Source organism: Orycteropus afer, unplaced genomic scaffold (genome assembly GCF_000298275.1).
Source record: "Orycteropus afer afer isolate SDZICR_OR568_19922 unplaced genomic scaffold, OryAfe1.0 scaffold00311, whole genome shotgun sequence".
Classification (NCBI taxonomy): domain Eukaryota; kingdom Metazoa; phylum Chordata; class Mammalia; order Tubulidentata; family Orycteropodidae; genus Orycteropus; species Orycteropus afer.
Window position 1 is genome coordinate 3,475,606 of NW_006921898.1, and position 15,877 is coordinate 3,491,482.

A 15,877-nucleotide genomic window follows, 5' to 3' on the forward strand; every position below is an offset into this window, starting at 1 on the left:
AAGAGAAAGCATGGCTCAGTCAAGAGGCTCAAAAGGCAATCGATGTGTCTGAAGCACAAAGAACAAAGAAGAGAATGGTACAGAATAAACAAATTAGTTCAAAGTAGGGGAACATTTTTAAATATGTACTTTTTCTTCTTTGAATTCCTTCATATCATCATCATCATTATGGTTGTATTATTCTATTAATAGTTTATTTTTGTGTTAGATTTAGGTTTTTTTTCCCTTCTAATTAATATCTCTAGTTTGTTACTTTATTTATTCACATTTGAGGGAGTATGTTTTCTTTTTGCCAATATTAGTACTTGTACCCATGTGCTGAAACCAACCCCTCAATCCCTTTTAGGTTTTACCCTATTTACCTGCTTCAGTTTAATTTCTTCGCTGTCCACAAATGCACTATGAAGCCACCACTTGAAAGACACACTTTATTACAGCAGCTGAAAACACTCTTATTTTCCTACTCAGAATTAATGTTAGAATGGGCTAATAAAGCTTTTGAGATAATGGGATGGAATGACTGTATTTTGCATGAGGGGAGGACTTGAATTTGGGGAGTCCTGAGGGGCTGACTGTTATGAACTGAAATGTGTCTCCTAAAAAGGTATGTTGAAGTCTTAACTCTTAGTACCTGTGAAGCTGACCTGGTTTGGAAATAGAGCATTTGAAGATGTTATCATGTAAATTAACATGAGGTCAAACTGGTCCTCATTCCATCTGAGTAGTGTCCACATAAAAGAAAATCAACAAAAGGAGCTGACAGCCATATGAAACCACATCTGTAGGTTAAAGAATGCTAAAAAACAAAACAAAAAAAACCCTGAGGCTAAGAGAAGTCAGAAGGGTCAAGAAAGGAGCTCACTTACAGCCTTTAGAGTAAACATGGGACTGCCAACACCTTAGGAGCTCTGGTAGCGTAGTGCCTAAGGTACTTGTCTGCTAACCAGAAGGCTGGAGGTTCAAACCCACCAGCCACTCATGGAAGGAAGGGTGGGCAATCTACTTCCCTAGTGATATTGCTTGGGAAACCCAAGGAGGGGCAAGTAACAACAACAACAGCCAACACCCTGAATTCGGAATACTAGCCTTCTCAACAGTGAGACAATAAATTCTGTTTTATAAACCACCCACACTTTGTGGTATTTTGTATGGCATCCTCAGGAAAATAATACACATGCCATATTCACAAACCTTACTGATGCCTTAAGACTTGTTACTTTAAATATTAAATCCTCAAAGAAGGTATGAGGATATTACATACAGCATGGCCTTTAATTTACTATAGTTGTTACTAATGAGAACACTTAACCAAAATGTGTATACATGTTTTGTAGGAGTCTAGCACACAGCACTGCAGAATCTACATTTACTAGACAGCTAGTTATTCTAATATAAATCCTGTAACATACAGATCTATGTATCACCTAAAAAAATTACTTTAAATATATTAAAATTGAACACTTAAGTTCTCCTTACTCTTGACTACTAATACCAATACCAAGCAAGCATCAGTAAACAAAGTGATATTAAACAAATGAGAAAAGCAAAACTAGCATGAATAAGGGGAGAATTATTAAGTAGCTAGATGTAACAATGTACAGATAGCTCTAATAACATGTAACAGGCAAAGCTCAGAATCTAAAAGTTCTCCATATTGGATAAACAAGAGATAGCCACCCAGAGAATTAGTATTTTAACATACACAACTATCCATCATCTCCATCTAGTGGAAAGCAGTTGCCATTATAGAATGGATTAGGGCTGAGGAAATACCAAGTAACTAAACTATAAAGGAAGGGCAAGGTTTCTCACTTTATAAAGCTAAATAAAATTCTAACTGGTACAAGTAAAACCAAATTTTTAGCTATCAAAATTGATGATGAAAAGATCTAAATCCAAGAGCTAATACTATAAAACTCTTAGAAGAGAAGCTGTGCCTAAGTCTTCATGGCCTTGGATTTGGCAATGGTCTCCTGGATGTAACTTCAAATGCCCTAGCAACAACAGCAGCAAAAGGATAAATTGGACTTCATCAAAATAAAACTTTTTACGCTTCAAGAAATTATCAAAAAAATGAGAAGATAACACATGGAATAGGAAAAAACATTTAAAAATCATTTATCAAGTATCCAGAACATATAAAGAACTTTTAACAATAAAGACAAATTACCCAACTAGAATATGGGCGAAAGATCTGAATAAGTATTTCCTTAAATATATACACATACATACATACACACACATATACATATACACACACACATATACAATTGACTAATAAGTATATGCAAAGATATCTGACATCATCAGCAACTAGAGAAATACAAACCAAAACCACAGCAGTACCACATGACATCCAGTAGGATGGCTATATTCAAAAGGACCGAAAATATCCCAGGATCATCTTTTAGTGGAACAGCAGAGTGGCATACAAAATAAAGGATGTTACGCCAAAGAACAGCAGAGGACTATACTAAAAAACATCTGTATAAGCTCAAAAGGTTAACATTTATCCTAAAGCAAAGATGATAAGACAAGAGGGCAAGAAAACTAGAGCAGTGGAAATGAAACACCCAGAACACAACTACAGAAAATGCTGACACACTGAAAAATCTAACTATCAAGAACAATTGGTGTGGAATGGGAACCTAACCTGCTGTGTAAACTGTCCCCAAAAACAGTATTTTTTTTTTTTTTTTTAAAAAGGGCAGCCAATAACAAGTATTAATGAGGATGTGGAGAAATTGAATATTACATATTGCTAGTGAAAATGTAAAATGGTTGCAGTCACTTTGGAAAACAGCCTAGCAGTACCTCAAAAGGTTAAATACAGAGTTTTCATATGACCTAAATATTCTAAATTCAGCACAGCCAAATTTAATTCTCCAACTGACAAAGCAACATTTATTTAAAAAACACTGTTTTTTCTCCCACCACCTGTATGATAAATAAAGCATCTATATGTGATAAAGCATCTTTATGTGGGTAGGTCTGTTTCTGACCTCTCTGTTCTGTTCTATTAATCCTTCTGCCAATATAATGTTATTTATAAAAGGTAATGTAGCTTTCTAGTAATTCTTGATATTCAGGAAGGCAAGCCTTCCCACCTTGCTTTTCTTCAAGTGTGAATTGGCTATCCTTGGTGCCATACATTTCCAAATATATTTTACAATCAACCTGTCACATTACACATGCACATATACACATATCCATGTATTGAGTACACTGATCAACATGGAAATAATTCACGTCATTAAAATATTTACTTTTTAATGTATAAAAATGAATTTAACATTTGAATCATTTAAGTATTCTCTAATTTATCTCAATAATGGGTGCTTCCTCATTAAATTAAATAATGAGCGTGCTATAGAAATTTCTGCACATACACACCTTTCAATAGAAACATTTTTATGATTTTTAATTTTTAATTACACTGTAAATGGTATTTTTCAATTCTGTTTTCTATTTGTTGTCACAACTTTGGTGGGCATAGTGCCTAAGGCATTTGACTGCTAACCAGAAAGGCTGGTAGCTCAAACCCACTAGCCACTCCATGGAAGGAAGACTGGGCAATCTACTTCTGTAAAGATTTACTGCCTCGGAAACTGAAAGGAGGTAGCTATGTGTCTGAATTGACTTGATGGCAATGAGTTTGTTTTTTTGTTTTATTTGCTATTAATATATAGAAATACATCATTTTATACACCTAATGACCTCGCGAAGGAGCTCTGGTAGCACAGTGCCTAAGGCACTTGACTGCTAACCAGAAGGCTGGCGGTTCAAACCCACCAGCCACTCTTCGGAAGGAAGGTTGGGCAATCCTACTTCTGTAGTGATACTGCCTTGGAATCCAAGGAGAGGTCGCTATGAGTCGGGCACATAACAACAACAACACAATAATAACCTCACGAAATGGACTTCTAAGTTTTGTTTTGCAAATTCTTTTTGAGTATTCTACATAAACATTCATGCTTATAAATAATGACAGCATTTCTTCCTTTTCCAATGCTTATCCGTTTTATTTCTCTTTCAACTTACTGCACTAGAATATTAAATGCAATTGGTGACAGGATCCAACAGATTGCTGATCTCAGAGGAAAAGTTTTCAACATTTTACTGTTAAGTTAGATGTTTCATTAAGACTGATTTTTTTGAAGGTATCTTACACTAGATTAAGAAGATTCTTTCTCTTTTCCATATTTACTATAATGTATTTATAATTTATAAGCAGATAACTATTTATTAAATTTCTCTATATTTACTGAACTGATCATATGCTTTTCCTCCTTTATTCTATAAACATACTGAACTTTCTTGACCAATTTTTATTCCCAAAGCTAATTTTGCAAACCTGGAATAAATCCATCCTGGTTGTGATAAATCGTCCTTTTTACATATTACAACACTGATTTTGAGATTCTGTTTAAAATTTCTTCATCTCTGTTTGTGAGTGAATATAGATGCAATTTTCTGTAATTCCCTTCCTCATGATGTCAGCTTCATGTACTGGTATATAAAGGAAATAGCTTTAAAATAAACTGGGATCTTTTCATTCTTCCTCTCATTTCTGGAATAACATAAGACATGCTGGTAACTTCACTTAAATGTGAGGTAGAACTCATGAGTAAAGTCATCTGTGACTTGAGTTTTATTTTGAGAATAGTTTTTAAAACTATAGATTCAATTTCTTTAGTACCTACACAAGTATTCAGAATTTCTATTTTTTATTGCATCTGTATTATTATGTTTTAGGAATTTGCCTGTTTAATCCAAATTTTCAAATTTATTGTCATAAAGTCTCTAAAATACAATTTTTTAATGTCTTCAGAACTGGTAGTAATGCTCCTTTTATTTCTGACATTTATTACTTCTTCCTTTCTTCTTGTTCCTACTCGTTCTCAGCAGGACTTCATTACTAGCCTTTTCTAAAACCATTTCTAACGTGGCTGAGCACCTTGCTATTGTGTACTTCCTACTCATTAATTTTTGCTCTAGTCTTTGTTGTTTATTTATTCAGGTTAAATTTGCTGTTATTTTCCCAACTTCTAGAGAAAGATGTTTGGATCACTGATTTCTAGCATTTCTTCTCCTTAATATTTGTATTTAAAAAAGGTAAACTTCCCTATAGGCGTAACTTCAACTGTATTCTTCAAAATTTAATATTGTTGTACTTTGGCTGTTATTCAGGATAAAAGTTTCCTATTTCCTTTTTAATTATTACTTTGAGCCATGGATCATTTAGCAATGTATTTTTTTTCATTTTCAAGAATATACACAATGTCTGGCCATTTATTTGTTATTAACTTCTAGCATAACTACAATGGTCAGGAAAAAACAATTGGTATGGAATAATTATAGCCATTCAAAGGTAACATAATTTGCCTTCTTATATAGCTGTGCTGCAGAGATATGTTGTGAAGACCAGAAGTTCTTTCCCTGAAGGAGTTCTGTTTCTCAGTTTAAATTAATTCATATTTAATTTTGCAGCTCAATCTTTTGAAAGAATGGTTAGCAAGGACCAGTATGCATAGGTACAATGAACTCTGGACACTGACAAAACTCAATTTTCAGGTTCTGCAGAACTGAAGATCAGAATCTGAACCACTGTAAATTCACCAAACCAATTTCCTGCAGTGTAGTCCTATTCACACAATCAGTAAGTCAACACATGTCCTTCTACCCTGCAATGTCACTTAATTTTCAGAAAGCAGGAGCCATAGGAATTATTTAATGAGATTGATACATAAGGCATGACTAGACTGAACAATTGGATAATGACTACCAACAAAGAAACAAAATAAAATTCTAATGATTAGAAAGTAAGGTAACAAATTACTCTTTCAAAAATATAACTTGTCTGATGATGACACCTAACTTCAGTAAACGTCAATCAACAAATGTATCTATTCAATAAAAATATTCCGTGACTAAATAAAATTCTTAGCCCAATTCAGCAAAAAATAGTCTAATTCTTCATTAAAGAAAAATGCAGATTTAAATAATCTACGGAAATAAATTTATGTGATACTTGAAATTTTCTTTTTCAAAAAGCTGGTTATATTGCTTCAACTTTTATTGAGGTAACTGAAAATCCAACAAAACTAACTTACCGTCATCTTGTGAGGAAGGATATGTATATATGTGGTGGGAAGCTTTTGACTTCTCATCAGTATATGTTCCCTGGAAAGCAAACGAACAAGAAACAGAAAAAAATAAAGCACAGGGTAATAATAAACTACGAAAAGCCAGATAAAAATTCTGAAAAAATTATAAAAGCATTGCTTCACTTATACTTATTATAAGAATAGTATCACTATAATATTTCATTATTTTTAGGCAAGGAAAGGGAAAATAATGATAAACAACAACAACAAAAAAACCAGTCAATAGAGATTAAGGGTTGCTGCCAGATATGGGGTCACCATGAGTTTGATTTGACTCAACAGCAAGTAACAACAACAACAAGTGTAAAAGTAACCCGAGATTATCACAAATTATCATTTAAACTGAAACACTGCAGGTCTATGGTGCCTTAAGCCCTAAATTAGGGCTACATACAAATAGCATGGATACCTGACTCAATTCTACCATGCATTTATGCTGCTGCCACTGTTTTAAGTCAATATAAAAGCTAAAGTCAAGTTCTGGTTATAGCACAACTAGATCACTGCATTCAGTCTAGAATGTGACAGCAAAATCATTTAAAACAAAAGGTACTCATTCTAGAGACCATAGGCATGATGAGAAGCTTTAAAATCAATCAATAAACTTTAATAATGCTATTTCTCAATGGGGGAAATTCTAAAATTTACAGCCAAGAGCTATCTAAAGATGAATAAGGAGTTCTCGTGATGCAGTGGTTAAAGCACTCAGCTGCTAAACAAAAGGCTGGTGGTATGAACCCATCAGCCACTCTGTGGGAAAGATGTACAGCCTTGGAAACCCTACAGGACAACTCTACTCTGTGCTTTAGGATTGCTATGAGTCAGAATCAACTTGATGGCAGCAGGCAGGTAATGAAGAATTTAACAGGAACTCTCTATCTCTGAAATACTGAGGTAAACTTCTGAACAGTGGCCAGAGAGGCTGAAAGGGAGACATCACCATCCATTGAGGGTGAAGCAACAGAAGGAGGAGCACAGTATTGAGAACCCTAGGCTGTGGTTGCAGTCAGACATGCCTACATCTGAACCTCACCTCTGCAATAACTACCTGCATGATATGGGACAAGTAACTTTTTTGTGCTTCAGAGTCTTCTGTGGAATGGAGTGCTGACGATACTTATTTTCTTATTTGTTAAGACTGAATTAATAGATAACAATGAGCCAAGAACAAATACACTGTAAATGGTCCACCAATGTGAGTTATTATTGCATTTAAAATGCTTTGCTCCAAGGCCCAATAGTCAATATTCAATAATAGGACTACTATTATTAGATCTTAGGATCTCTTCCCTAAAGTTCTATTGAAACTAGCTAGATCCTTACATCCCTCTGGAGGATATCCCTAGAAAACAATCACTAAACCAAATTTCTTAGGAAATGTAACAGTTAAAAATTTAGAACAAACTATAGAAATATATATAAACTCTCTAGTGGCTAAGACACTTGCCTGCTAACCAAATGGCTGGCGGTTCAAACCCACCAGCCACTCCTCGGAAGGAAGGTTGGGCAATCCTACTTCCGTAGTGATACTGCCTCAGAAACCCAAGAATGGGTCGCTATGAGTCGGGTTTGACTCAACGGCACATAACAACAACAACAACAACTACCAAATATGATCTGGGAAAAGTAAGAAAGAGTATTTTCAGATTGAAGGCAAGAACCAGCATATTAATTTGTTCCATTTCTGCCCTCTAATGTCACACATGTAATTGAGCTACACTGTACAACTACTCCAATACTAAACAGATACGCCAATAGAGAAAAACAGTTTAAGTGGTTTGTTCAAAGTCGTAATGCCAGTGAAGAGATATATCGGACTTTCAGACTACCCAATCTGACAGCACAATTTTATTACCTTTCTCTTTGGTAGCGATATTATAGATTAAGAGAAAGACTGCACTAAATCTCTATTAGAAACCTTCACTCTAGGAACTTTCAAGATATTTTTTACCAAATGCTAAAACTGTAATTTAACCGGCAATTTCTTCTGCAGCAGAAAATAAGTATATTAATTATGAGTCTTAAGAGCCACTCCTAAGGATTGCTAAAACTTTGCTGCTTGAACAACGCTATTTCAGAAAAGAGTCCCTTACTTGGCTTTCCTCAGGTAGTTGCCAACATGACAAGCTTAGTTGAAGTTTGGCTGCCTATAGTCACAAACCTATACTCAGTAAATACCCAAGGTCTCAACCTAAAAATTAAGTTACAGGAAGGAGGTGAGTATGTCAGAAGACAGCACTGGTATATGTACGTCAAGTAAGCTTATAGAGAAGATGAAATTTTTTATTAACTTTTTTTAAAAACACCCACAAAACATGTAAATATGATACATACACTGGGGGGGGGGGGGCGGCGGGAAGAGGCAGGTTTAACTTAAATAGTACTCGATCTCCTGCTACCAACATCTTGCTGCCAGACATGGGGTTACCACGAGTCTGATTTGATTTAACAGCAAGTAACAACAACAACTGTAAAAGTAATTGTTGTGCTGAGGTCACAGGTCTCAAGATGAGAAGAAACACCTGCAAATGTACATTAATAATCGGAGTATGGAATGTACAAAGTATGAATCTAGAAAAATTGGATGTGAAATGGAATGTAAAAATATCGACATCCTAGGCATTAGTGAGCTGAAATGGACTGGTTTTGGCCATTTTGAATTAGATGATCATATGATTTTCTATGCTGGGAATGACAAATTAAAGAAGACTGGTGTGACATTCATCATCACAAAGAATATATCAAGATCTATCCTGAAATACAATGCTGTCAGTGATAGGATATTGTACATACGCCTACGAAGAAGACCAGTTAATACTACTATTACTCAAATTAATGCATCCATCATCAAAGCCAAACATAAAGAAACTCAAGATTTTTACCAACTTCTGCAGTCTGAAATTGACAGAACATGCAATCAAGATGTGTTAATTACTTCTGGTGATTGGAATGCAAAAGTTGGGGAAAAAAAAAAGAAAAATCACCAGTAGTTGGAAAATTTGTCCTTGGTGACAGGAATAATACCGGAGAGATCACATGATAGGATTTTGCAAGACGAACAACTTATTCATCGCAGATATTTTTTTCAACAACATAAACAGTGGCTATACATGTGGAGGGAGCTCTGGTAACGTAGTGCTTAAGATATCTGACTGCTAACCAGAAAACTGGCGGTTCAAACCCACCAGCCACTCCTTGGAAGGAAGGTTAGGCAATCTACTTCCGCAGTGATTCCGACTCAGAAACCCAAGGTGGGGTCACTATGAGTTGGGTCCAACTCGATAGCAATTAACAATAACAACAACATATAGGTGGACTTCACCAGATGGAGTAGACAGGAATTGGACTGACTACATCTGTTGCAAGAGGTGATGGAAAAGCTCAGTATCTTTAGCCAAAGCAAGGCCAGGAGCTGACTGTGGAACGGAGCATCAACTGCTCATATGCCAAGTTGAAGCTGAAGACAATTAAAAGAAGTCCATGAGAGCCAAAATATGACCTTGATTATATCCCTCCTGAATTTAGAGACCATCTAAAGAACACATCTGATACATTTAACACTAATGACCGAAAACCAGAAGAATTCGTGGGATGACAAAAAGAGTATCATCCACGAAGAAAGCAAAAGGTCTTTAAAAAGACAGGGAAGCTTCGAAGAGAAGACCAAAATGGATGTCAGAAGGGACTCTGGAACTTGCCCTTGAGTGGAGAGTACCTAAAGCAAATGGAAGAATCGACAGGATAAAAGAACTGAACAGAAGATTCCAAAGAGCAGCTCAAGAAGAAAAAAAGTCAATTATAATGAAATGTGCAAAAGACCTGGAGTTAGAAAACCAAAAGGGAAGAACATGCTTGGCATTTCTCAAGCTGAAAGAACTAAGGAAAAAATTTAAGCCTCAAATTGCGATACTGAAAGAGTCCATGAGCAATATGTTGAATGATGCAGGAAAACAGCAAAAGAAAATGGATGGAATACACAAGAGTCATTATACCAAAAAGAACTGGTCGATCTTCATTCATTTCAGGAAATGGCATATGATCGAGAACCAATGGTACTGAAGGAAAAAGTTGAAGCGCCACTGAAGGAACTGGTGAAAAACAAGGCTTCGGGAAACGGGGTAATACCTACTGAGATGCTTCAACAAACAGATGCTCTGCTGGAGGCACTCACTCAGCTATGCCAAGAGATTTGGAAGACAGCTAGCTACCTGGCCAACTGACCAGAAGAGATCCATATATGTACCCATTCCAAAGAAAGGTGATCCTACACAATGTGGAAATTATTGAACAATATCATTAATACTGCATGTAAGTAAAATCTTATTGAAGACAATTCAAAAAGCACTGCAGCAGTACACTGGCTGAGAACTTCCAGAAATGCAAGCTGGATTCAGATGGGGACACAGACCAAGGGATAAAATAGCTGATGTCAGATTAATCTTGGCTGAAAGCAAAGAATACCAGAAAGACATTGCTAAAGGGGCAAAGAGGCCGTATCTTCTGACCTCCTCTAACCCCATAAGAGGAAGACAGAATCACAATCAGCAGCCCAAGCCCTACCCCTGTGAGACCAGACATGTCACCTCCCTACAGCCCTTCCACCAACCCTGACACTAACCCTTCCTCCCGCAGCGGCCACCCAGAACTCACAGATTATGGGGTTTATTAGGGAAGCACCAGGCTACAATTCAAGTTCAGGAACACGCTCAGTCTCTCAGCCTGCTGTTTCTCAGCGGACAGTCTCTCTCCCAATAGCGTGTGTCTCAGTCTCTCTCCCAGCAGCGCGTTGTCTCTCGGGAGCACATTTCTCTCAGCAGCATATCTTTCTCGGCCAGCAGTCAGAGAGACCCCTTCTACCTCTAGGAGGGCTCCTTTTGAGCCTGGCAGAGTGGCCAAACTAACCAATCGTAACATCAGAATTTGAAGCACCTGAGAGAGAGCGCAAACTTCCCAGAACATTGCTTTGTGCCACCCGCAAGGAAATACCCCAGGTGGGTAACTTTTACAATCAGGAGCTCCTTAGTCACTCACGGCAAATTCCACCAGGGAGTTGACAAAGACTTATGACCAGAAAAGCCATACCAATAACTTATTACACTGCAGATGTTTAGTTGTGTTTTATTGACTATGTGAAAGCGTTCAATTGTGTGGATCATAACAAATTGTGGATAACACTGAGAAGAATGGGAAATCTAGAACACTTAATTATACTCATGAGGAACCTGTACATAGACCAGGAGGTCATTCAAACAGAGTAAGGGGATACGGCATGGTTTAAAATCAGGAATTGAGTGTGTCAGCGTTATATCCTTTCACCATACTTATTCAACTTGTATGCTGAGCAAATAATCTGAGAAACTGGATTATATGAAGAACAACTTGACATCAGGATTGGAGGAAGACTCATTGACAACATGTGGTATGCAGATGATACAATTTTGCTTGCTGAAAGTGGGGATGACTCGGAGCACTTACTAATGAAGATTAAAGACTACAGTGTGCAGGATGGATTACACCTCAATATAAAGAAAACAAAAATCCTCACAACTGGTCTAATAACCAGCTTCACGGTGGATGGAGAAAAGATTGAAGTTGTCAAAGACTTCATGTTACTTGGTTCTACAATCAACGCCAATGGAAGCAGCAGTCAAGACATCAAGACATAGCGCACTGGGCAAATCTGTTGCAAAAGACCTCTTTCAAATGCTGAAGAACAAAGATACCTCCTTGAAGATTAAGGTGCACCTAACCCAAGCCCTGTTATTTTCAATCACCTCATATGTATGTGAGAGTTGTACAACGAGTAAGAAAGACCAAAGAAGAGTTGATGCTTTTGAGTTGTGGTGTTGGCAAAGAACGCTGAGAGTACCATGGACTGCTAAAAGAACTAACAAATCTATCCTGGAAGAAATGCAGCCAGAATATTCCTTGAAAGCAAGAATGGCCAGACTTCGTCTCACCTACTTTGGTCATGTTATCAGAAGGGACCATTCTCTGGAGAAGGATGTCATGCTTTACAAAGTGGAGGGTCAACGAAAGAGGAGAAGGCCCTCAATAAGATGGATTGACACAGTGACCGCAGCGATGGGCTCAGGTATAGTAGGGATCATGAGTCTGGCACAGGACCAGACAGTGTTTCATTCTTATGTACACCAGGTCACTATGAGTCAGAGGCACAACAACAACAAGCCACCAACAATTATGTCCCCAACTCTAACTCTACTTGACTTTGTGATCTGCATGATGCAGAATTCTATGATGCAGATATACTGGTCTCCTTCACACTGGGAGTCGCTGAGAGGTATAAGCAGTTTAATTCATTCGGCTGATAATGGGGGGAGGGGGTGGCCACGGTGTTCCTCATTCAAGTACACCCAGAAGCACCTTGGAAGGAAAGCCTAGTGATGTACTTCTGAAAAAAATCACCCAATAAAAACCCTATGGAGCACAGGTCTAGTCTGACACAAATGGGGTTGCCATGAGTTGAAATCAACTTGACAGCAACTTTTTTTTTTTTTTATAACACTATGTCAATATATTTTATAAGACTATATATAATGACTCTAAACCAATGACCCTACTCTAGGCTAATGTGATCTAGCTCAGGAATTAAAGACAAGTGGAAAGAAAAAAACCTGGTATTACAAAAACCAAAAGACGGAAAAAGAAATTTTTAAAGCAGCTATATACAGTAATAAAGAGAACATGGTTGAGAGTTGTAAGAGGCTAAATACTATTCAATGTTTCTAAAGTGATTGTGTCTATTACCTGATGTCGTTTGATGATATCTTTCAATTTGTTAGCCAACTTCAGATCGATGTCTGGAATGAGGTAGATGTTGGGTCTGGTCAGACAATTACTCTGAGGAGGAAAGAACAGATGCTAAAATTCTCTTGGAATTGAAATAATGTCACATTATTTATACATTTCCCATATTGGCAAAAGGTGACACTCAAAGTTATGCTTCTTAAAATGAGACCTTGTATTAGAATGTAAAAGTATGATCTCAAAAAAAACACTCAAGATGTGCAGTAAGTCACGTAAGATCCCTTCCCTGCAATTAGGTACACTTGAATGTAAAATGTTGAGAATCATGACCTAAATGAATTCAGCATCAAAATTAAGGTTCCTATCACCAGATTAATGTCAATTTTTACTAAATTCACAATTTAACAGTCCAATGCAGTGTTTTCAGCTATACCTTTTATTTGGGAGAGAAAAACAGCACCCATTTTGACTCATCATGTAATTTACTTAATAGAAAATAAAGACCGTAGATTATAGCTAGTTTTTCCCACTTCTAATCTTACAAATATGATTAAGCTCCTCAAATCATGGCTTAAAAAAAAAATCAATCAACAAACAAAAATCGCAAAATTATTTCTCTAGCTAACTGTGCACGGGACAAACTCATTTTAGGCACTATATTAAACCTAGCTGCATTTTTTGCCAGCTGTATACTTCTTACTCTGGTAAGGTTAATTCAGTGATCAATAAAAACTGCCAATAATAAAAATAGAAGGATACACAAGCGAAAAAAATTGAGTGTTCTTTCCCCTCCAAGTTACAACCAATTAGATAAACAAGATCTATATACATATGTATATATAAAGCAGCATTTGCCCAAAAACTAAACTCTGAAGGCAAGAAGGGGCAGGAAAGAATGACAAATGCAAATGGCAAACACAGGGAATAAGTGGGGAGAGTGCTGTTACACTGAGGGAATTGCAACCAATGTCACAAAACAAAATGTGTATAAATTGCTGAAAAGAAAACTCATTTGCTCTGTATATCCAAACCATAATAAAAAAAAAAAAAAAAAAAAAATATATGCAAAAGAAAAAAAAATCTGTATTTATGGTAGAGCACAGAAACAATCCAAAGAAAATGACTGTATAAGCAAGTAACTAGTAGAACAAGACATATGTATTAAATGAGATTAAAATAATGGATTATGTGAAATAAAAAATCATAATTATTTCATCAGAAGTTTAAGATCAGTACTCTTAAAATAACAAGTTTAATCATATTTTATAGTTCTAATCCTCAAAGACCTCCAAAAGTAAAAATTTCAGAAATTTCCCTTTCTGTGTTCTTTTACTAAAAAAAAATACACTCACTGCCATCAAGTAGATCTGACTCACAGTGACCTCTCCTTGGGTTTCCGAGGCGGTATCACTATGGAAATAGATTGCCCAACCTTCCTTCTGAGGAGTGGCTGCTGAGTTTGAACTACTAGCCTTCTGGTTAGCAGTCAAATGCCTTGTTGTTGTTGTTATTTGCCATCGAGTCGGCCCCGACTCCTAAAGACCCCTCCTTGGGTTTCTGAGGCAGTTATCACTACAGAAGTAGGATTGCCCAACCTTCCTTCCGAGGAGTGGCTGGTGGGTTTGAACCGCCAGCCTCCTGGTTAGCAGTCAAGTGCCTTAGGTACTATGCTACCAGAGCTCCTGTCAAATGCCTTAGGCATCCAATAATAAAAATAAAAGTATATTAAAAAAAAAAGTTTATAATCTAACTTTCTAAGTTACCTGCACCAATGTTTTCTCAATGTTCATAAACATTTCAACATTTCGATCCATTCGGGATGGATTCTGTAGGTCAAACCTCCGCCTGAAAAAGAAAACATTAGTTAATTTGTCTTCCACCTATAACAGAAAACTTGGTTTCAGCACTCAAAGTAAATGAATTAGAATGACTTGGAAATTAAAATAGCACCCTACAAAATGTGAGCGTTCTCTCACTGGTGTAGTGAAAGAGATAATCCTGAAATCCACCCTAGTCAAAATGAAATACCAATTTCATGAAGCATCCTGGTGCCTTGAAGCTAAGATATTCTGCATCTTCTACATGCTTAAAAGTGATCTGCTTAAATTCAACTGTTAGTGTTCTCTCAGACCAACAGAAGTATGTTGGACATTTAATTCTGCCATAATCATAATACACATGCATTTATTTAAACAGACAAAATTTAAAATAGACAAAATTTCTTCAAAAAAGATTCCTAATCAACTGCATTAAGTAACAGTCAAAAGTAGAGTCAGAATATTCCTTAATATGAGAATTAACAAGAGCTGAGGGTATCCCGAGTATACAAATTCTAATTAATAAGAGGTACACCAATGATGCCCGCAAGTAAGATCAGATTTAAGATCAAGTCTTTCTTCCACAGAAAGTCCAAAAAGCATGCTAAAGACTATGAAGAAAGAAAGCTACACCCTTTTCTTGTGACTGTACAACACAGGAATACCAAGGGAAATGGTACAAATACTGCCTGAGTGGCTGCCATGAATTATTACAACAAACAAGGTATTGGGAATTGTGAGGGGAACAATGAGGTATATCATGCACTCAAAATGCTTTACTGTAGGAGCTAAGATAAAAACAGAGTATTTTAAATGATGTGACAGAGGACAGAATAATCTTAAGAAAACATGTGACTGCATAACAGAACAGTAAGCATTTGCTGTAACTGTATGATTCTTAGGTCACACTTGCCACAACCACCAAGTGAAGAGCAGGACCATTAGTTCATGAAATGAGCAAATTTGCAAGGAAAATTTAGGGGCAAATTTAAGGGCTCTAATATATGGCATAAATAGACTATCAAGCATAATTCAAAATGCACAAACAGCAGAAGAGAAACCAGATGTTTGGGACCTTCTAAAAATTAAATTTTTATGTGCTTCCAAAGACTTCTCCAAAAGAGT

At 36.5% G+C, this 15,877-nt stretch overlaps 1 protein-coding gene across 1 annotated transcript in view; it reads right to left on the bottom strand.

Moving 5' to 3' along the window:
* The window catches only part of SMARCC1 (SWI/SNF related, matrix associated, actin dependent regulator of chromatin subfamily c member 1), a 200,353-nt gene that overhangs the window by 133,265 nt on the left and 51,211 nt on the right, over positions 1–15,877 (bottom strand). The window contains exons 5-7 of the mRNA XM_007951765.2: positions 14,699–14,780; positions 12,936–13,028; positions 6,114–6,183 (exon numbers count right to left, since the gene is read on the bottom strand). Of these exons, the coding sequence (XP_007949956.2) occupies positions 6,114–6,183; positions 12,936–13,028; positions 14,699–14,780 (245 nt within the window). The remainder of the gene's footprint in view (positions 1–6,113; positions 6,184–12,935; positions 13,029–14,698; positions 14,781–15,877) is intronic.